General features: G+C 36.4%; 1 protein-coding gene and 2 pseudogenes across 1 annotated transcript; 2 read left to right on the forward strand and 1 right to left on the reverse strand.

Moving 5' to 3' along the window:
• The first annotated feature begins 2,721 nt into the window (after nt 1-2,721).
• Nucleotides 2,722-6,365, forward strand: LOC123891899 (annotated as a pseudogene).
• A 6,917-nt stretch (nt 6,366-13,282) lies between these two features.
• LOC123897657 lies at nt 13,283-14,177 on the forward strand (annotated as a pseudogene).
• Nucleotides 14,178-16,432: 2,255 nt separating this feature from the next.
• LOC123897743 (ankyrin repeat domain-containing protein 13C-B-like) lies at nt 16,433-21,635 on the reverse strand. The gene is made up of 3 exons (XM_045948534.1): nt 21,102-21,635; nt 19,127-20,967; nt 16,433-17,057 (listed from the first exon to the last, which is right to left on the reverse strand). Exons 2-3 carry the CDS (start codon nt 20,726-20,728, stop codon nt 16,716-16,718), a joined length of 1,944 nt encoding a protein of 647 aa, XP_045804490.1. The 5' UTR covers nt 20,729-20,967; nt 21,102-21,635; the 3' UTR covers nt 16,433-16,715.
• Nucleotides 21,636-22,358: the final 723 nt, after the last annotated feature.

Raw genomic sequence — 22,358 nt, forward strand, 5'->3', positions numbered from 1 at the left:
CAATGAATTAGTAGTAAGAGTTTAACTTTGTAAATTGGAGGGACAAAGTTTAAATTACATATATGATAATTGTAAAATAATTTTTTATTTTTTGTTACCATCATATTGGTACGAAGACCCTTACCATTTAGACCAATTCATTGTTGATAAAATAATTATTATTTTCACTCATTATATAATTACAGTGCCACATTTTTTTATAAAAAAAAAATACATTCTATCTCATTTTATTTTGATAATAATAATAATAATAGTAATAATAATAACAATAACAATAACAATTAGATATAGAATCATATCCTATCTCGTTAGTTGATATTTAGATATAGAATTATTTTGACATATTTTTGTGGGTCTTATTTATTTGGACATTTTTATTATTAATTAGATAAAAAGTAGCCTGAAAAAGAAAAGTAGCCGTTGTGGGTCTTTTGGGCCAAATAAGTCCAATTAAGATAAAAGCCTACTAATTATCCCATTGTCTGTGTATATATAAGCATGTACCAGTAGTAAGTAAACTTACAATTAACAAAAGTTGCGTCTCTCTCTCCAACCACCAAAACCCTAGTTCATCAAACATAAAATTTTCAAGAAAAAGAGAAAATTGGTTTCCATTTCTATTGCTGCAACAAAGATTATCTTCAAGTCAAACTATCTCCACTCGGAGACAGATGACGACAAAGGGTTTTCAATATCAAAGTTTCAGAGAAAAGGGTCGGGTCTATCAATATCAAAGTCTCAGAGAAAAGGCTCGGCTCGATATCGATAAAATTCGAAACACTGCTCGTTTCGAAGCAAACAGTGAGGCAATGCGGGACTTTCAGAAACTCATTGGAGTATGTTCCAAGTAATCGATGATCATGCATGTGCAGTGTATACTGTAATGTGGCACACTCTTTGTGCCCACATACTTACTTGTTATATAAATTTCTTTTGTACTTATTGACTGATTATTATGAACAAATGGTTGAAATTACTAAAGTTTTATTGTTATTGGTGTACTACTGTATTGGGTTTATGCATTTTTGTCTCAAGTTATTTACTTTAATTTAATTTAGGTCATTCTGCTACTTAATGTCGATCAACACCAAAGTCAATTAGAATATGACTATATTTATATTATTGATTTTATTTATATTTTAAATAAAAAATTACTCTTTTAAAAATTGCATTTTTTTTAATGGAAAACATATTAATTTTATAAAATTTATTTCACCTTTAAAAGGCCTCTTTATTTTTGCTTCAAAAACAAAAGGCATCTATGTACCCAAAAAAAAAGCCTCTTTATTCGATTCGCCCCGGACCTCCAAATATATTGAAACGGCCCTGGGTATCAATGTATTCCGTAAATTTGCACAATTGTTTTTTATTTTTACGAGTGTATGCAAAAAATGATGAAAGAAAATAAAAGAGAAAAATTCAAAAGAAAATATGAAAAAAAAAAAAAAGATCAAAGAAATTATGCATATAGTATTACATGAAAAATTAGTAGAAGAATGAGTTCTAATATATTATGGTGTTATGCATATAATAATTGGTTGTGTGTATTTTTAGTGATGAATATGCATGCATGACTCTGAGAGTCGTATTTAATACATGAGAATGGGAAAATATGATTTAATAATATTTTAATTTTCTTTTAATTTAAACTTCATAATTGGTTGGTGGTCTCATGCATGCATGTAATCGATTGGTGTTATTTTTGGTGAATGATATATGTATGACTTCAAAAGTCTATTTTTTTTTTGGTCTAGTCAAAGGTCATCAGTTGGTAACCTATTGTGAAACAATCTCCAAACAATGAAAGATTTTGAAGGAGGGATCGCAACATTCCAAATAGATTTTGCCCAACTGATATTAGGACCAATTGGAGCAAAATGTAAATAAGCATCTTTCAAAGTGATCTCTCCAGAATCTGTGTGCATCCAAATTAACCTGTCCATCTTATCATCTAATGGAATAATGACCGGATTTAGGTGATTTGGGAAAAAGATTTTGTAGTTCCATAGGAATATTCCAATGATTATTAGTCCTAATATCAGCAACCGTTGACTGCAAATGTCTATGCAAATGTTGAGGAATGTGAAGCAAATCAACAAGAGTTATACCACTCCAATTATGCTACCAAAAATTGATGTTTCTTCTATTACCAAGAAGCCAAGTTGTGTTCTCCAAAATAGTATTGGCTTGATCCTTGATGCCACTCCATATTGAAGAAAACACATGATGATTAATGAAATTGTTAGAAATTGATGTTCTTCTTAAGCCCATATCCATTGTGATCCAAGCTCATCCATTGTAGGATCTATCCATAGCATTTTGTATGTGATACACTTGGCTTATTGCAAGTATCACACTTGTATTATTGCATGTAGTTTCCCTTACCACTTGTATAGATGCATGTACTTCCTTTACCACTTGTTATGTTGCATGTATTTCTCTTGACACTTGTCTTCATGCATGTAAGCTAAGTAGTTGCTCCTTCTACTATAAATAGGAGTTCACAATGTACCTTGTATCATCCAACAATTAGCAACATAACATCTTCCTCCAAAACTTTATTGTCTTTCTAGTTTTCTAGTTTCTCTAACCTTCTTCTCCACCACTTTACAATAGCCTTTGTTTTTTCTTACATGGTATCAAGAGCTTCATTGATCTTAACGGGTCTGTGAGGAAACAAAACCAGCAAGAAAACATTCGTAAAAAACCTCTATACACCATAAATGGCTTCCAACAATAGTTCTTTACCTCCACCTCCTATGTTTGTAGGAGAAAACTATCATTTGTGGGCTGCAAAAATGAAAACTTATTTGAGAGCTCAAAGTTTATGGGATGTTGTGGAAAATGGAAGCACCCCACCGGTTCTTCCAAATAACCCAACAGTAGCTCAAATAAGAAATCACAATGAGGAAGTGGCAAAAGAAGGAAGAGCACTTGCCATAATACATGCAGCTCTACATGATGATATATTTATCAAGATCTTGAATCTTGAGACCGCAAAAGAAGCTTGGGACAAGCTGAAGGAAGAGTTCCAAGGGAGTGAAAGAACAAAGAAGATGCAAGTGTTGAACTTGAGAAGAGAGTTTGAAGCACTAAAAATGAAAGAAACCGAAACTGTTAGAGAATTTTATGACAGAATTTCCAAGGTGGTTTCACAAATCAGATTGCTGGGAGAGGATCTCAGTGATCAAAGAGTTGTGGAAAAAATTTTAGTGTGTCTTCCAGAGAGGTTTGAAGTAAAAATATCCTCTCTCGAAGAAACTAAGGACTTTTCTCAATTCACACTTGCAGAGCTTGTTAATGCTTTGCAAGCTACTGAGCAGAGAAGATCTTTAAGGTTGGAAGAAAATGTTGAAGGTGCTTTTGTGGCAAACACCAAAGGCAAAAATCAAAGCTACAATAGTTTTGGGAAAAAACCTTTTGGTGAGAAGAAAGGGAAAGGAAAAAAGGAGGATGTCAACAACAAAGGAGAGAGCTGGAAAAAGAAGTTTCCAACTTGTCAACATTGCAAAAAAGATACTCATTTAGAAAAGCATTGTTGGTATAGACCAGATGTTAAATGCAGAGCCTGCAATCAACTTGGTCATGTGGAGAAGGTTTGCAAAAACAAAGCAAACCAGTAGAGACAACAAGCCCAAGTTGTCGAACACCACCAACAAGAGGAGCAATTATTCATGGCTTCTTGCTATTCATCCGGAAGTAGCAAAGAAACATGGCTAATAGATAGCGGGTGCACCAATCACATGACTCATAATGTTGGCATTTTTAAGGAACTTGATAAGTCCTTCTTCTCTAAAGTTACTATCGGCAATGGAGAACATGTTGATGTCAAAGGAAAAGGTGTTGTAGCTGTTGAAACTCCCTCATGTATCAAATATATCTCCGATGTTTTATTTGTACCTGAAATAAATCAAAGTCTTTTAAGTGTGGGGCAAATGATGGAGAAGAACTATTCATTGCATTTCAAAGACAAGAGATGCACTATTCTAGATCCTGCCGGATCTATGTTAATGACTGTTGAAATGAGGGGTAAAAGTTTTCCAATAGAGTGGAAACAAACAACCATGCATGCTTTTCCAAGTAGTGTTAATGATTCCTCCTTGTGGCATAAAAGGTTGGGTCATTTTAGTTACTCAACCTTGAAACAAATGAGTTCTCATGATTTGGTTGAAAATTTACCAATCATCGAAGATGTTGTTGACATGTGTGATGTATGTCAATATGGAAAACAAAGTAGATTGCCATTTCCCGCTGCGTCAACCTGGAGAGCTTCTGAAAAGTTACAGCTGATACACACTTATGTGTGTGGTCCGATGCCAACGACATCTTTAAATGACAGCAAGTATTTTCTGCTATTTATAGATGATTTTACGAGGATGATCTGGGTATTTTTTCTTAAGCAGAAGTCAGATGTGTTTCCTGCATTTCAGAGTTTCAAACTTATGGTTGAAAAAGAGACTGATTGTCAGATTAAAAAGCTCAGATCTGATAATGGTACTGAGTATACATCAGGGGAATTTAAAACCTTTTGTGAGCAAGCCGGAATTCAACATCAATTTACTGTTCCTTACACTCCTCAACAAAATGGAGTGAGCGAAAGGAAGAACAGGACCATCATGGAGATGGCCCGATGTTTGCTCTTTGAGAAAGGTATTCCTAAAACTTTTTGGGCTGAGGCCGTAAACACCTCAGTTTACTTGTTGAATTTGTTGCCTACCAAAGCCTTGAAGGGAAAAACACCCTTTGAAGCATGGTATGAAAAAAAGCCATCTGTTGAACATTTAAGAATATTTGGATGCGTGTGTTATGTTCACGTTCCAAGTGTGAAAAGAGATAAATTGGAAACCAAATCTGTGGTTGGTATCTTTTTGGGGTATAGTAGTAACTCCAAAGGGTATCGAATTTATAATTTGGAGACCAAAAAAATTCTGGTTAGCAGAGATGTGAAGTTTGATGAGTTCTCTAAATGGAATTGGGAGAAAAGTCAAGCAGAAGGTTCAAGTAAGGTATTGCCTGCTGAAGATAGTTTCGAAGATGAAAATTCAAACTATGATAGTGATGATGATTTTCCAATCCGAGGTATTAGAACCTTGGATGATATTTATGCAAGGTGCAATATAGCTACATTAGAGCCTACACAGTATGTTGAAGCTGCTAATGTTGAAGGATGGAAAGTTGCCATGCAGGAGGAGATGAAGATGATAGAGAAAAATCAAACTTGGCAGCTTGTAGACAAACCAGAAAATCAAAAGGTTATTGGTGTTAAGTGGGTTTATAGAACCAAACTCAATCCTGATGGTTCTATAAATAAACTTAAGGCCAGATTGGTGGTAAAAGGTTATTTTCAACAACATGGTGTTGATTTTTCAGACACTTTTGCACCTGTTGCAAGACATGATACAATTAGGCTGTTGGTTGCCTTAGCAGCGAAATTGGGCTGGAAAATTTATCATTTTGATGTTAAATCAGCTTTTTTAAATGGGTTGCTTGATGAAGACATTTATGTCGACTAACCTGAAGGTTTTAAGGTTGCAGGAAGTGAAAATAAAGTTTACAAGCTTCACAAAGCCCTCTATGGCTTAAAACAAGCACCAAGAGCATGGTATAGCAGAATTGATGGCTATCTCTTGCAAAGTGGTTTTAAAAGAAGTGAAAATGAAGCTACTTTGTATGTTAAGTGGTCGAAGAATGAAGTAAAGCTAATAGTGTCCCTGTATGTTGATGATTTGTTGGTTATAGGGAATGAATCCAATTCTCTAAGTCAATTCAAGCAAGCTATGGAGAATGAATTTGAGATGACAGATTTGGGTGAAATGAAATATTTTCTTGGAATGGAGATTTTTCAGTCAAGTGTTGGAATCTTCATTTCACAAAAGAAATATGCTTTGGAGGTATTAAAGAAGTTTCATATGGATAAGTGCAAGCCTGTATCCACACCTCTGGTTGTGAATGAAAAATTATCAAAGGATGATGGTGATAATAGTGCAGATGCTTCTATTTATAGAAGTATAATTGGAAGTTTGTTGTATCTTTCAGCAACAAGACCTGATATAATGTTTGCTGCTAGCTTACTTTCCAGGTTCATGCATTCTCCAAGTCAAGTTCATCTTGGTGCAGCTAAGAGAGTTTTGAGGTATATAAAGGGTACAACTGATTATGGTTTGCATTTCTTGAAAAATGAAAGTGGAGACCTCCAAGGATATACAGATAGTGACTGGGCTGGAAGTGTAGATGATGCGAAAAGTACCTCTGGTTATGTTTTCTCATTTGGCAGTGCTGTGTTCTCATGGAATTCAAAGAAGCAAGAAGTGGTCGCCCAATCATCAGCTGAAGCTGAGTATATTTCTGCTGCAGCAACAAATTAAACTATTTGGCTAAGGAAAATTTTATCAGATGTGGGACAATTTCAAAGCAAAGCTACTGTCATATGGGTGGATAACAAATCTGCTATTGCCATAGCAAAGAATCCAGTCCAACATGGAAGAACCAAACATATCAAGGTTAAATATCATGCTATTAGAGAAGCTGAAAAGTCAAAGGAAATCAGTTTGAAGCATTGCAATTCAGAAAATCAAATTGCAGATATAATGACTAAAGCTCTTTCTAAGGGAAAGTTTGAAGAGTTGAGGTCAATGCTTGGAGTATTCAAGAAAAACATCAAGGAGGAGTGTTAGAAATTGATGTTCTTCTTAAGCCCATATCCATTGTGATCCAAGCCCATCCATTGTAGGATCCATCCATAGCATTTTGTATGTGATACACTTGGCTTATTGCAAGTATCACACTTGTATTATTGCATGTAGTTTCCCTTACCACTTGTATAGATGCATGTACTTCCTTTACCACTTGTTATGTTGCATGTATTTCTCTTGACACTTGTCTTCATGCATGTAAGCTAAGTAGTTGTTCCTTCTACTATAAATAGGAGTTCACAATGTACCTTGTATCATCCAACAATTAACAACATAACATCTTCCTCCAGACAATGAAAGGTTGGTGAGGCCTATTACAAGAGAAGAGTTGAAGGAAGCGTTGTTTCAGATGAACCCGGATAAGGCGCCTGGTCCGGACGGTTTCAACCCAGCCTTTTATCAACACTTTTGGGACTTATGTGGTAACGATGTTTTTGAGGCAGCACAAGAGTGGTTGGAAAGAGGATACTTCCCCTCATCTTTGAACGAAACCAATATTTGCTTGATACCTAAATGCGACAATCCAGTTACCATGAAGGACCTAAGGCCTATATCTCTTTGCAACGTGCTCTACAAAATGATCTCGAAATTGCTGGCTAATAGGTTGAAGAGTTGCCTTGACAAGTGTGTATCAGAGGAACAATCAGCTTTCATTGAAGGAAGGTCAATCCTAGATAATGCTCTTATTGCTATAGAAGTCATTCATGCACTAAAGAGAAGAACAAGAGGTTTGAAAGGCGAACTTGCTCTAAAAATTGATATTAGCAAGGCATATGATAAAGTTGACTGGGGGTTCATGCGGGGTATGCTTGAAAGATTGGGTTTTTCTAATACGTGGATACATTGGATGATGCTATGCGTTAGTTCTGTTAATTATTCAGTATTGGTGAATTTTGAGAAAGTAGGGCCTATTGTACCAGGGAGAGGGCTAAGGCAGGGAGATCCTCTCTCACCTTATCTCTTTATCTTGATTACCGAAGGCCTAACACAGTTAATCCACAGGTCTTTGGCTAGTGGAGAGTTACATGGAGTCCAGATTTGCAGAGGGGCACCGTCGGTGTCCCACCTCCTTTTTGCTGATGATTGCTTCTTGTTTTGCAGGGCCACAGTCGCGGAAACTGAATTTTTGATGAAAATTCTGAAAATTTATGAAGAAGCATCAGGACAAGAAATTAACTTAGCAAAATCAGAGGTTTTTTTCAGCAGGAATCTTAGCGCAGCAGACCAGGAAGATCTCTCCAAAATAATGGGTGTTCGACATGTTCTTGGAACGGGTAACTACCTAGGACTCCCCTCTATGGTTGGCAGAAAGAAGAAGCACATTTTTGCGTTCATTAAAGACAGAATTTGGAAGCGAATTAACTCGTGGAGAGGGCGAGCCTTATCTAGAGCAGGCAAGGAAGTGATGATCAAGTCAGTACTTCAAGCAATCCCTTCCTATGTCATGAGTGTGTATCTCCTTCCAGATGGTGTTATTAAGGACATAGAGAGGATGTTGAACTCCTTTTGGTGGGGTGGTGGAGCAAATAATAAAGGTATACGGTGGCTAGCTTGGGACCGCATGACAATTCCGAAAGAGCAAGGTGGTATGGGTTTTCGTGATCTACATAGTTTCAATTTAGCCATGATAGCTAAGCAAGGGTGGAATATTATGACAAAACCTCATACCCTATTAGCTAAACTTTACAAAGCAAGGTATTTTCCAAATTCCTCTCTTTTTGAATCAAAATTGGGACATAATCCGAGTTATGCTTGGAGAGGTATTTGGAAAGCTCGGCAAATTCTTATGAATGGTTGTAGGTGGCGCGTTGGTAATGGAAAGAACATCAAAGTCATGAGTGAACCTTGGTTGAGAGGAGCAAACGGCGCTTGGTTACCTTCACCGCAAGACCAAGGTGTGCATAATTATAATGTTCATGATCTTATGAGGCCAAATGTTAAAGTGTGGGATAAGGATAAAATTGAGTCGTTATTTTCTATACATATTGCTAACCGTATACTCGAAATTCCTTTATTTGATATGATTGAGGAGGACAAGTTATTATGGATTGATAGCACAAATGGTAATTATAATGTCAAGAGTGGATACAAGTGAATGATGAAAATTGCAGGCAAAATGCATAATGAGGAGCAGCAAGTAGCATGGCGCAATCTTTGGTCAATTCAGGCTCCTCCAAAAGCCAAACATCTTTTATGGCGTGTCAGCAAAGGATGCTTGCCAACCCGGTTGCGACTACAACAGAGACATGTATCCTGCCCTTTGCTGTGTCCGGTCTGCAATCAGGAAAATGAGGATGATTGGCATGTGCTTTTTGGGTGTGAGATAAGCAAACTAGCAAGGCAAGCAGCTGGTATACTGCAGCAGACAGAGGCGCGGCTGCAACATATCACCTCTGCCAGTCAATTAATTCACACAATCTGTTCAACAGAAGATAAGGAGACAGCGGGTATGTTTGCTGTGCTAGCCTGGGTACTATGGAATAACAGAAATAATATAGTGTGGAATGGCACGAATGAACCGGGACGGAGTTTAGGAATCAAGGCACGTGTTTTATGGGAGGAATGGAGCTCGGTTCAGCAGGTACAGCAGGGTCAAGCGCACTCTGCACAGCAGCAGCACATCATCAGATGGCAAGCACCAGATCCTGGATGGTACAAATGCAACGTTGACGCCGGATTTCATCAAGCGATAAACAAAACTAGTACCGGCTGGGTTTTGCGTGATGATATGGGACGATTTGTGATGGCGGAGACTACATGGATGGAAGGAAATTGCTCCATTATGGAAGGTGAATGCATAGCACTAATAAAAGCTTTGGAGAAGTTGAGTCAAAGAGGTGTATCGAAGGTTATTTTTGAAACTGATTCCAAAAGCGTGGTGGATGCAGTTCATCGTTTGCATAGCGGTAGCTCTGAATTTAGCTTTCTTATTCGTCATGTTAATAATATTATGTTATGTAATCCAAACTTCAAGGTTAAGTTTACCAAGCGGCAAGCGAACATGGTTGCCCACACACTTGCTAGGGCGGCCATTTCTTGGCCTCGTCGCTGTGATTTTGAGACATTACCTATTTGTATTGCTCCTTTTTTAAATAATGAAATGATATAAGCCTTTGTTTGTCAAAAAAAAAAAACATCTTCCTCCAAAACTTTATTGTCTTTCTAGTTTTCTAGTTTTCTAGTTTCTCTAACCTTCTTCTCCACCACTTTACAATAGCCTTTATTTTTTCTATACAGAAATCACCGCCTCTCTTCACCCTACTTCTGAGGATATGAGCCCACTGTGTATCTGAGTTAAGGAATTCCCAAAATAGCTTCAAATTTGAAACAAGTGATGTTTGTCTCCATTTGTTGAAGAAAGAAGTCGCTCAAAAATTCATCATTCCTTTCTTGTTGGGTGGAGCTGAAGCTGCTCAGACCAAACAGGGAATTCAAGTTCAAGTCTGCGACGTCGACACCGACACTCTTCATTCTCTCGTTTTCAAGATATGGATTTCTGCAAAAATGCATACTTTCAGCAAGAGATGGGCCAAAGATTTTGTTCAAAGAAGGAATTTGAAGAAAGGAGATCAAATCGGCTTACGTTGGGATCAAAACAACGGCCGATTTGATTTCTCCGTTTTGCGTCGGGCCAAGAAAGATTGAGAAGATGACAATTAGTTTAATTTTTAAATTTGTCTGATATGCTGCTGTAAACAGAATTTATTTGGGGGGTGTAATTGTTTTATGTTTTGAATTGTGACTTATAAATGAATAGATAGTAGTAGTAATGGATTTTGTGATATTCAAGTATTTGCATTTCTTTGCCATGATTCCACATTTAGCAGTTGCAGCATCCCAATTCAGTAGAGATTTCAAAATTTGTAGGATTTAACATCTAGCAAGAAATAGTAGTTAGTATAAAATTCTATCTGTTTATTTCTTTGAATAGATTCTGATATGATCATTTACAGGAAAATAAAAATCTGATGATGATTCAGTATAGTATACTGTGAGGTCTGGCCTAGGTAGGAACTGTGCCAAATCTAGAATGCACTATTGAGCTGAACAAACTTTTGGTCTAAATGAAAGATAATAATTCTAAACTCAACAAAAGGCTTTCAATATAAAGAGTAATAAATTGGTCATGAATCAAAGACTAGAAGTTCATTCCTAATGATGTTCATATTTAAATATGGCATTCTACTTGACTCAACAGTTTCCACTTTCCACATCAGATATCAACTTTTGCTGTGTACTTTTGCTTATCTCAGTTGTGTTGTGTTAGCTCCAATGATGTCAACCGTGGATTGCGGAAAATCGTAGTTTGTTCAAATTCCGCCTAACATGCTATAGTGATATATGGTTGCTATAGCCACTATTTGACAACAATTTGTACTAAACAATAGCGTATTATTGTGTAGCAATAAGAGTTTGTTCAAATTCTACTACGCTCTAGCGCCGCTATTTGACAACAATAGTTAGCTTCGCCCTTGTTAGCTGTTTTACCTACCTTGGACCATCATGTCACTGCATTCTTTGATTATATTTACAAAATGGACAAAGGAAATTTAAACACTAAATGCTATGCATTGTGATGATCATAAATTAGACGAAATAAAATGGTTTAAAAAATTGGTGATTAGAAGCACAAACAGTTAACAAGATTGATTTCACCCGTTCCGGATTTACCCTTTCCGTCTGGTTTGCAAAAAGTTAAATTTCTAGTTGTCCTTTGTCTCTAGCCCCAAATCAATAAAGCTTCCCTGATTCAGTGAGAGCAAAGGTATGAGCATTCCATTAAATGAAATTGGTCAGACTAATCTGTACCACCTTTTCATTGATCTGTTTCAACATGAACAACTTTGACATTGGTAAATGCATCTACTACCTTAGGTTCTGCTACCCATTCTTCATTTCCCATGTCCCAAACAATTGTGTTGGCCTCGTCCCAATCTGCAAACGCGGTCATCCCAACCAACCACAGCAGCGTGCCAAGCACCGTCTGGAACAAGTAACAACCATGGGATGAAGGTTTGGCGTCTCAGTGTTTGGAACGGTTTGATCAAAAATGGGAACTACTCATCAGTTCTTGTTTGTTCCGTGTACTAGCTTGCCTCCCAAGCCACACCAACTAGCCTTTTTGAGAAGAAATACCCTGTGACATTTGGCTCCACAAGTGAAGCATTTGTTCCGTTCAATGAATTGGCATGAATCACATTCTCATCCAGAATACAATCTAGACTGTCTAACTACCATAAATCTGCTTACAATTATATCAAGGTTCACTTGTTTACTTGTTTAGAACTAGCTCTAGGAATAATGGAAAAGAATCATGGAATTCTCAGATACCAAAATTAATATTCTATGCCAATAAATCTATGATGTTTGTAAAATGCAGAAACCAAATAAGACCAAAAGTAGCACACACCTTAACATGAAAGGTATCTTTTGGAAGTTTTGTTGTAAGGAGTTCTCTAACACACCAACCAATTTAACTTTTTCTGCAAGAATGTCAAGCAAACATGAAAACTCTTCAATTTTTAATAGATAGTTGGAGATAGCCAAAGTGCTGGCATAATCCCCCTATTATATTCACCGTCACCATTTTCCTCCTTGTGCTAGCAGAATTGGTAGAAGCCATTTTGGTAGTTTTCCTTAAGTCCAATAGATAGTTGTAATGATAACGATGATCCTTTTCTTTAAGTCCACTAGACATCCCTTTCTTTCCTTTCTTAGCTTCACTTTTATTACCATGAGAAATTCAATTCATCCTCTAACTGCTTTCTGTAGGATGTAACTAATACTGAGCTTGAACTCCAGTAACCCTTTGGATTTAACGGTTAAAACCAGATTTTGCATATCATAAAACCTTACTTTTCCATGGCCTTACACTTTATTTTCTATCCATTCTTCTCAAGTAGATTTGAGGAACTAAAAGTACTTGACTCACATCAATTCCAACTCTAACAACTTTAGCCTCAGTAGATTTTTTAGCCAAATATTGTTCCATTTCTCTTTCACCTGGTTTTGATGGTCTAAATAACTACTCCTTTTTTCTCATGTGAAACCAAACACATAAATCCAAGGCTTATTCTCTCATCATCAGATTCATCATCAATGAAAAGAACACTTTGATCAGATATTTTGATTCTTAAACCATCAAAACCTGCCAAAGTCATATCAGCTCTCATATTTGCATAAATCTTGTAAGTATCCCAAGGCGCAATCCTCGAGACAAATGGTGTGACAGACCTCTAAAAATTGAATGTAATCTCCATATAAAAGTATCTCATCCTTCTCATTGTCGCGAAGTAACGAGGAACCTTCGGTAACATTTTTCGTCCATTTCGTTATAAGAATACGTGATCATAATCGATGCTATTTTGTCCTACTTTTTTTTATGATAACTTCTCTAAAAGAATCTCAAGGAAGATTGATATTGCAGGATGGTTATATTTATAGGATTGGTGATATAGCTTTTTGTTGTTTGTTTTTTCCATTCTTTGAACGAGGATATCTTTTATCGTCGGTCATTGCTTTACTGATCTTTAGTATCTGATGTAAATGATAGCTAATCATTCTTTTCAACTGAGTACCACACCCTAGTCCTTTCCATTTCTGTTGATAATAGATGTTAGTATTCCCGCTGTATTGTATTGTATTGCAGGAAAGTTTAATTTCATTAGTGCCGAGGGTGGTCGATTTTGTTGGTGATCGTGATATACCTGTTATTGCAGCTGGAGGAATTGTAGATGCTCGAGGTTATGTTGCTGCTCTAGCACTTGGTGCTCAAGGCGTCTGTCTAGGCACTAGGTATTGAAACATTTTTATGTTTTTTCGCTTCATCCGTAGAAGCCTATCTGTAGGCTAATAACTTGCACAAATGAGTTCCTTATATTTTGTGTATTTCATCTTAGTTTACTGATCATGTATGACCAGAGTTTTCACATTTTTACTGTCATGAAATTACGATCGGATTCACTTTATTGGGACCAAGTCTAGACAAATTTAATTTGAATTGGACTTTTTTTCTAACACTAATATTCATGCAAATGGTCTTGTTTGCAGATTTCTTGCAACTGAGGAAAGCTATGCTAATCCTTTAAACAAAAGAAAGGTAATCAAACTCGATGAAACTGAATACACAAATGTATTTGGAAGGGCCAGATGGCCTGGTGCCCCACAGCGTGTCCTACAGACACCCTTCTTCAAGGAATGGAGATCCCTTCCAACCCATGAAAGTGAAGCCAACAAGGCTGTGATTGGCCATTCAACGATTCACGGTGTGGTAAAGTTAGTGGAAGCCTCTTTGTAGGCTACTGTACTACAACCTTTTTATCTGATTATACTTTTGTCATTCACCAGGAAAGAGGACAACTACAGGAGATCTCGAGAGCATGGTGATGTATGCTGGCGAAGGCGTTGGTCTCATCAAGGAAATTTTGGCTGCTAGTGAAGCTAGTTGAAGGGGCTCAACTTATAATACAACAAAACTTCAAGTAGACTGTCAAATTTCAAGTAGCTTTGTCAAATCCTTGTATTTACAAGAATGTTTTATTAAGAAAAAAAAAAGTTCAGTTTGATGTTTCGAAATTGTTGAGTATGGTTCATATATGCATCAGGAAGAGGCTGGGGGCGGCCCGGAGCTGAGCTAGCGGAGCGAAATGGAGTGCTATGATGGAAGAAATGGAGTCGTTACAGAAAAATCAGACATGGGAGCTTGTTCAGCTTCCTAAGGGCAAGAGGGCTATCGGTTGCAAGTGGGTGTACAAGAGAAAACCAGCAGTAACAGAAAAAGAAGGGGAAAAGTTCAAGGCTCGTCTTGTAGCAAAGGGGTACTCACAGCAGAAAGGGATTGATTATGATGAGATTTTCTCTCCGGTCGTTAGACATACTTCTATCAGGGCAGTGTTAGCCTTGGTAGCCAGCCGAGACATGCATTTAGAACAGATGGATGTGAAGACAGCATTCCTCCATGGTAATCTAGATGAGCAAATTTACATGGAGCAGCCAGAGGGTTTCAGTGACACTGGAAAAGGCCGACTAGTTTGTAAATTGAAGAGGTCTCTATATGGTCTAAAGCAATCTCCCAGGCAGTGGTACAAGCGGTTTGATTCCTACATGCTTCAGATTGGCTACAAGCGGTGTGAGTATGACTGTTGTGTCTATGTCAGGAGCCTTGATGATGGCTCTTTTATTTTTCTGTTACTTTATGTTGATGATATGTTAATTGCTGCTAACCATTTACATGATGTAAATGAACTGAAAATTTTGTTGGGTAAAGAATTTGACATGAAAGACTTAGGTGCTGCTAAGAGGATTCTTGGGATGGAAATTCACAGGGACAAGGGAGCTAGAAAATTGTGGCTCTCTCAGAAAAGCTATGTTGAAAAGGTACTAAACAGGTTTGACATGAGTAATTCGAAAGCTGTGAGCACTCCATTGGCGAATCACTTTAAACTTACATTGGATCAGTGTCCGAAGTCAGATTCAGAAACTGAGTATATGTCAAAGGTTCCTTATGCCAGTGCTGTTGGTTGTTTAATGTATGCTATGGTCTGTACAAGGCCAGATTTGGCACAAGCTGTAAGTCAAGTTTGCAAGTTTATGTCTAAGCCAGGAAAGCATCATTGGGAAGCAGTCAAATGGATCTTCAGGTACTTGAAAGGTACAACAGGTCATGGTATCATGTTTAGCAGTGAAAAGGGTAATCCTTCAGTTGTAGGATATGTTGATTCAGACTACGCCGGTGATATGGATGACAGGAGGTCTACTACAGGTTATGTGTTTACTCTTGCAGGAGGACCTATTTGTTGGAAATCGTCAGTTCAATCTATAGTGGCTATGTCAACAACTGAAGCAGAGTACATGGCAGTAGCTGAAGCTGCCAAAGAGGCCTTATGGCTTACAGGATTAGTGAAGGAATTGGGTGTTGAGCAAGGTGGAGTTCAACTGCATTGTGATAGTCAGAGTGCCATTTACTTGGCCAAGAATCAAGTGTATCATGCCAGAACTAAGCATATTGATGTGAGGTTTCACAAGATCAGAGAGCTACTTACAACTGGACAGATATTACTTGAGAAGGTTCATACTTCAGAGAATGCAGCTGACATGTTGACCAAGCCAGTCACCAGTGACAAGTTCAAGCATTGCTTGGACTTGTTACATGTTTCTCAGTGTTAAGAAGGAAACGACCCCCCCCTAGCGCTAAGGATGCGGATGTCATACAGAGGTTCTTCATATGGGTTTGATATTCACCAAGGTGGAGATTGTTGAGTATGGTTCATATATGCATCAGGAAGAGGCTGGGGGCGGCCCTGGTACAAGGGTATTTTCGACATTCTCTTGTTATTATATATACCGCTTGTAACACTGAAACCCTAATTCATTCTTTCATCTAATAGAAACGAGCTGTAGCGAATTCTGCAGCCGGAGACGTACCTAAGGGGAACTCCGTTATCAAACTTCTTGTGTTCTTATTGTTTGCAATTTCGTTATTATTACCTTCTGTTACTATTTGTGCACAACAGAAATACATTTTGAAAAACAGTTGGTTGTAGTTAGCTAAGACAGTTAGCATGATTCTGTTATACACGAGTATAACATTCGAGGAATCACCACCTGAATGAATCCCCAGTCGAAACAGAACCAGGATTTTGGGGTGTGAAAGAATTGGGGTTAATAATTTTTGAGATTCAGCCACAAAATAAGTATGATAAAATTTAATAATAATGTAAGAAAATAAGCTACATAAATCATATTGTAAGAAAAAAAAAACAGATAAATCCCAAAGCTAGTTAACAATGTGTTCAATATATTTACAACATCAATAAAATCAAAGGAAACCATTATAATTATTATAATCAAACGCACATGAATTCAAACTCTAATCATGATGATGAAACAGTTCAATGTGATTGCAACTATAGTTGAGTTAATGGTTTTGCACATATATATTGAAACATAGTCACAATTATTGCAAGAATCACAATGTTTCATTCCTTTTATGCTTTCACCACAAACAAATATGAAGTGGTATCATCATTGTTTATGACTTTTCCCTTTCTTTGATTTGTTCTTCTCTTGCATCTTTTTTTTCTTTTCTTCAGCAGTAACCCAAGTATAATCTGGTGGAATTGCGAACGGGTCTGGAATATTTTCTATCCGACTACTGCTGGAACCTGCCACAGATGAACTAGGACGGTATGGAGCTTTTATCCATTGAAACCAAGATGAAGCCGATAAATTTGTCGCTGCAGGGCTCTCTTCACCGGATGCGGATGGACTTGTAGGCGGCGTTGCAAATTCATCTAATGGCTGTAGTTCTTCAAATTTTGTAAAAGTGACTAGTACTCTGATGGTGGGAACCACAGGAATGGCAACCTGAATATGTCATAAAAGAATAATGAGTTTAAAATCATTCATAAAGAAAGAGATGGAAAAACGTATGAGAATGAAAAAAAAATAAACGAACTCCGCATATCACGAATGTTTAAAAAGAACAAGGTTTAAAAATAAATACATTTTAAAGCCAAGATATATATTAAATCTAGTCTATATACCTAATTACATCGGAGATATATACATGAAAATAGGAATATTTACATAAAAGGAAATAAGGGAGATAGTATCTCCCTCGAAGATTCTATTAATTACGCCATATCTCAACAACAAGGATAAAAATTCGTCAAGAGGTTAAACAGCAAAATACATAAAAGAACATGAAAAATAAAGAATGCGGCAAAATTTCTTGAAATGACAACTTTCTCGAACCTAACTTGCTAATCACTAAAGGGTGGCTGAAAACAACATCCAATCACAGAGGCATAACAAAGCAAGAAGCTACTGAAACAAGGAAAAGTAATTAGATGTAGCACCATATAATATCCCCTTTAGAGGATATTAGCAAGGTTTCGACATTACAGCCAGGAGAACAACTTAAAGAGGATATTGCTTCCAAATCAAAGTCACACTGAGACTTTTGCTAATGTAATAAGCTCTTAGTTTTTCCATCCATTCGAAACTTTTGGTTTTCGGAAACAGTTTATCAAAATGAGATATATTCTTTCTCACTACAAGAAAGAAACTTCAATTACTGCTAGAGATAAAATATCTAACTCTTAAAGCACATTCCTCTCTGTGAAACATAACTCACAGACAGAATAATACAAACGTCATATATTTTTACATTACAAAAAACCCTAGTATATTTTTTTCTAAATAAGTTGTTTCAGAAGAAGAAAAATAAAGGTAAATACATGGATAGAAGATAAGACATGTTTCAATGCAAACAAGAAACAGCAGGAAAAGGACCAATACGACAAAATAACAAAAACTTAGACAATGACATTAATCAACTACAGAAGAGCCGTGGAGAAATGAAAGTCTCGATTAGCTAGATTTAAGCTAAGCAGTAAGCACCATAAATAGGAAACTGCAAAAGCTTGTTTCAAATGTAAAACATTACCATGTCACAGAAAACAATTGATTTTCTGTTTTCAACTCCCTTTTTGATAAGTTAAAAGTTAAAATAAAGGATTATATCTAATCATAACTCATAAGTAATGGGACATGAGACAGGAATAATGCAATTTTAAATACAAATATCAGGATTATAAGGTATGTGGTAAAATTTAGAGACCTTTTAAAATCATGTATAGCACCCAAAACATTTCTACAGTTCATCTTCTTAGCTTGAATTTTATGGCTGCATCTCCTTAATAAGCCAAAATAGAGATAATTATGAAATTACTATAAGTTCTTTATACATTATTTTGTATACCTTACAATCCTGATATTTGTATTTAAAATTGCAGTAAGCTAAATGTTGGGTAGTAAAAAGCTAGCAAGAGATAAACTAAAAGTGGAAAAGGTGAGGATGTTGCAGATGAAGATCACTATTCAATCTTCAGCTCAGATACTGAATGTTGATGATATGTGGACTTGAATTTCAGATTGAATTGAACATCACTATTCTATCTTAAACTAAGATCTATCCCAAGCACGCACCTACTCTTCTATTCAGTTCCTCACAATACTCTTATCTCCTCCCTCTATCTCTTGTTTTCTTTCCCTTTTATACCCATGTTCCAAATCCATAGGCCACCACACGCCATGCATGATATGTAGCACTAACACTTCGGATTAAGGTGTCCTAGGTATCCCGGACACATGTCAGTATTTGACACCGACACATGTTATTAATTATATTCAATTATTATCAATTTTTCAACCTATTATCGGAATCAACGTGTCAGTATCATGTGTGTCTGGTGAACCAGTTGGTTTTTAATAACATGCATGCTATGCTACATCATAAGTAGAGTAAACAACCAAGAATATAGTGCTGAAAAATTTAAGAAAGCAAAATTGGAAAGTTTAAGAATTTTACATATTCCTACAGTATTCATATTTTAGCAACATGTGTTAAATTGATGATAATGAGTACTGACCTTAACAGGAAAAGTTCCCATTGGAAGTTTTGTTGTAAGGAGTTCTCTTAGTCGACGGATTGCTTTAACTTTGTTTGCAACAATGTCAAGCAATGGCAATAGTTCTTCAATTTTTAATGGAAAGTTTGGGGAAAGCCAAAGAATAGGCCTCAACCCTTTCTTATATTCATTTTCACGACTTCCATCCTTGTGACGATTTCTGCTGCTATCAGAAGAAGAAGCTTTGGCATCTTTTTTCCTCCGTAGCTCCTCACCTCTCACAACCTCAACAGAATGTCTTCCTGGCTTAATCTGATTTCTCGAAGGAGAATCTCCCAATAAATCGCTCACCTTTTCATCTACACAAAGAGAACTTCTTGGTGGCACAATCTTCTTCGACGATGCTTCATGTTTAGAATCTTTTTTTCTCCACCCACCAAACCACCCTTTCTTTTCCTGCTTATTTTCTCCATTATTGATACTGTTTCCGTCTTCAATAGGAATATCCCTAAAGCTTTGGTGATGCCCAATTATCCCCTCATCGCTATCATTGTTCTGTTCAGACGAATCCAACTTAAGTGCATCCTCCAATTGCCTTCTTTCATCTTCGGTCAAAATATCGTTAAGTTCTTCACTCTCGGTTTCATTTCCATTGCAAGATGAGAATAACTCGTCATCTGTCATAGCTCCAGGAACACCTCTAGATTTTATACTTACAACAACATTGTGCATATCATACACCTTAGCTTTCCAAGTCCCTACCATTTCTGTTTTCTCCTGGCGCCTCCAAGTCAACTGAGGCAAAAGAACTGCCTGCGTAACATCAATACCGGGCCTAAATATATTTGTTTTAGACATTGCAGCCACTTCTTGCTGAACTTCTTCATCATTTGCTGCAAAAGCAGCATCGTCTAGAGCATTTAGTACCTCCTTTTCTTTGTGTGAGATCATGCAGAGTGAACCAGGTTGGACTTTCCCATCCTCTGAACCATCGCCAAGAAAAAGAACACTTTGATCTGATCTCTGAATTCTAAAACCGTCGAAACCAGCCAAAGTCATGTCAGCCCTTAGATTCGCACCCCTTTTCCAAATCTTGTAAGTATCCGAAGGTGCAATCCTTGAAATGAAAGGAATCACAGAACTCTCAAAATTGAAAGTAATCTCCATATAAAAGTCTCTCATCCTTCGCATAGTCGCAACCAAACGAGGCAACCTTCTACACCATTTCGCCCAAGCCAAAGGCTGATAATGCTTGATTATGATCTTTGCAATTCGCTCTTCTCTACTGCAAATAGCTTCTTGAAGAGAACTCCAACCTTGTTCATTCTGCAAACTCCAATCTGCACCAACAACCATAAGCATTTCAGCAGCCACTTCATCCCCTAATTTTACAGCCAAATGAAGAGGTGTATCGCGATTCGGTACATCCCTCCTATCAATCACAGCAGATATTGCATCAGCCTTCTCTTCCTCTAAAATCGAAATCGCTTCCGTACGAACCTCAGACACATTACACAGTTTAGGTAAACCCCCAAGTATCCTCTTAAGTTCAACATAATCCTTCAAAATCACAGCCTTATGTACAGGACTATGACCAAACTTCACAACATCAATCCCTGCCATACCTCAACAGCAAAAGGGATAGATGCAAAGATAGATAAACCTTACACCAATCCACACTAACAATCACAAGTACAAACACATAATCTCTTCAAAAATCAAAACTTTTCCCAATTGGGACACCACAAACTTGTACAATAATCCAACCAGCACTCAAAACCACAACAAATGAATCAAATGAAACAGACCCTTGTTCACAATTTCCCTCCACAGCACAAACAAAAGGGTACCTATACCTATATCTATATAACCAAAAAAAAACATTTAAAAAAAAACATTTTTAGAATCAGAATGAAAAAAGCATAACAGAAAATGAAGAAAGAAAGAAAAGCATGATGTGGGGTCAGAGATCAAGAAGGTATAGTAAGTAACTAACCTTTGTTCCTTTCTTCCAATGATGATTTTGTTTGTCCAATGATTATTTATTAATTACTCCAAAAAAATGAAGGTTAGTAAAAATGAAACAAACCCCACCACACCACACAGCACAGCACAAACAAACCTTTGAAGTAAGAAACAAAAAGGGAAAATAGCAAAGATCCTTGTGATCCAATCCAGATCAGACAAGCATGGAGAGAACATGCATATGAATGCGTGAACAAAAAATTCTATAATAAAATAATTAAGAAAATATTATTATATTATATTAAAAATAAAAAAGGAAAAATTGAGAAAACACAAGACACAAGAAAGAAGAAAGTGTGAAGAGAGAGAGAGATCTAAGAAAGAGAGAAAAACCCCACAAAGAGAAAGATCAAAAAGAAGAAAAGGGAAAGTTGATTGATTATGTTGAGAAAGGTATATCTAACTAAAAATGGATAAAGAAGTTTCGAAGTGAAAAAGAGTTAAAAGAAAGATAATTGCGAGGAAAAGAGAAAAGAAAAGAATATCGGTGGTGGAGTCAAAGGTTTATAAAATCGTGTCGTGTGTGTATCTAACACCATGTAGCATTTACAACAACATTATTCAACACAAAATAAAATAAAATAAAATAAAGACCATATAAGATTATTCGACACAAAGATAATATAAAGACCATGTACAAGAAATTTCTAAGTCAATTATTTTATTAAATGAAACAATATTATAAGTGATTTAGTGGTGATTGGCGCTAAACTAACCATGGTTCGATCCCCGCAATTACGATCGGGAGGGACTGTAACCACCTGATGTCAGAACTGCCCTCGAACCAGATTAAATTGGTGGCGAAAGAAAAAAAATATTATAAGCCCTCAAATTTGGAAAAAGTTTTTTTTTTGGTCAAAAAAACCAATTTTGTTTCTTTTTGGTCCAAAAATCATTTTTTGTGGTCAAAAAAACTTTTTTTCTTTTTGGTCAAAAAATCATTTTTTGATTTGAGTCATTTGACCAATTTTTTTTTTTTTTTTGCAGCATTGACTAATTTTAGTTATAATTTGAAAAAACATGTGTTAGGAAATTGTAGGAGTTGAACATTGTACTTTCTTTTTGTTAATATAAATTTTAAAAAAATTAATATTTTAATCTTTAAATGAGACGAAAAAGTTGTGAGTTTTGTAATTTATATTGATTAATATAGTAATTGAAGTTGATTTAGTTAATTATAAAAAACAAATCGATTTAGTTAATAAGAAGTTGACTATTACGGAGTATT

This window comes from Trifolium pratense, linkage group LG1 (genome assembly GCF_020283565.1).
Source record: "Trifolium pratense cultivar HEN17-A07 linkage group LG1, ARS_RC_1.1, whole genome shotgun sequence".
Lineage (NCBI taxonomy): Eukaryota > Viridiplantae > Streptophyta > Magnoliopsida > Fabales > Fabaceae > Trifolium > Trifolium pratense.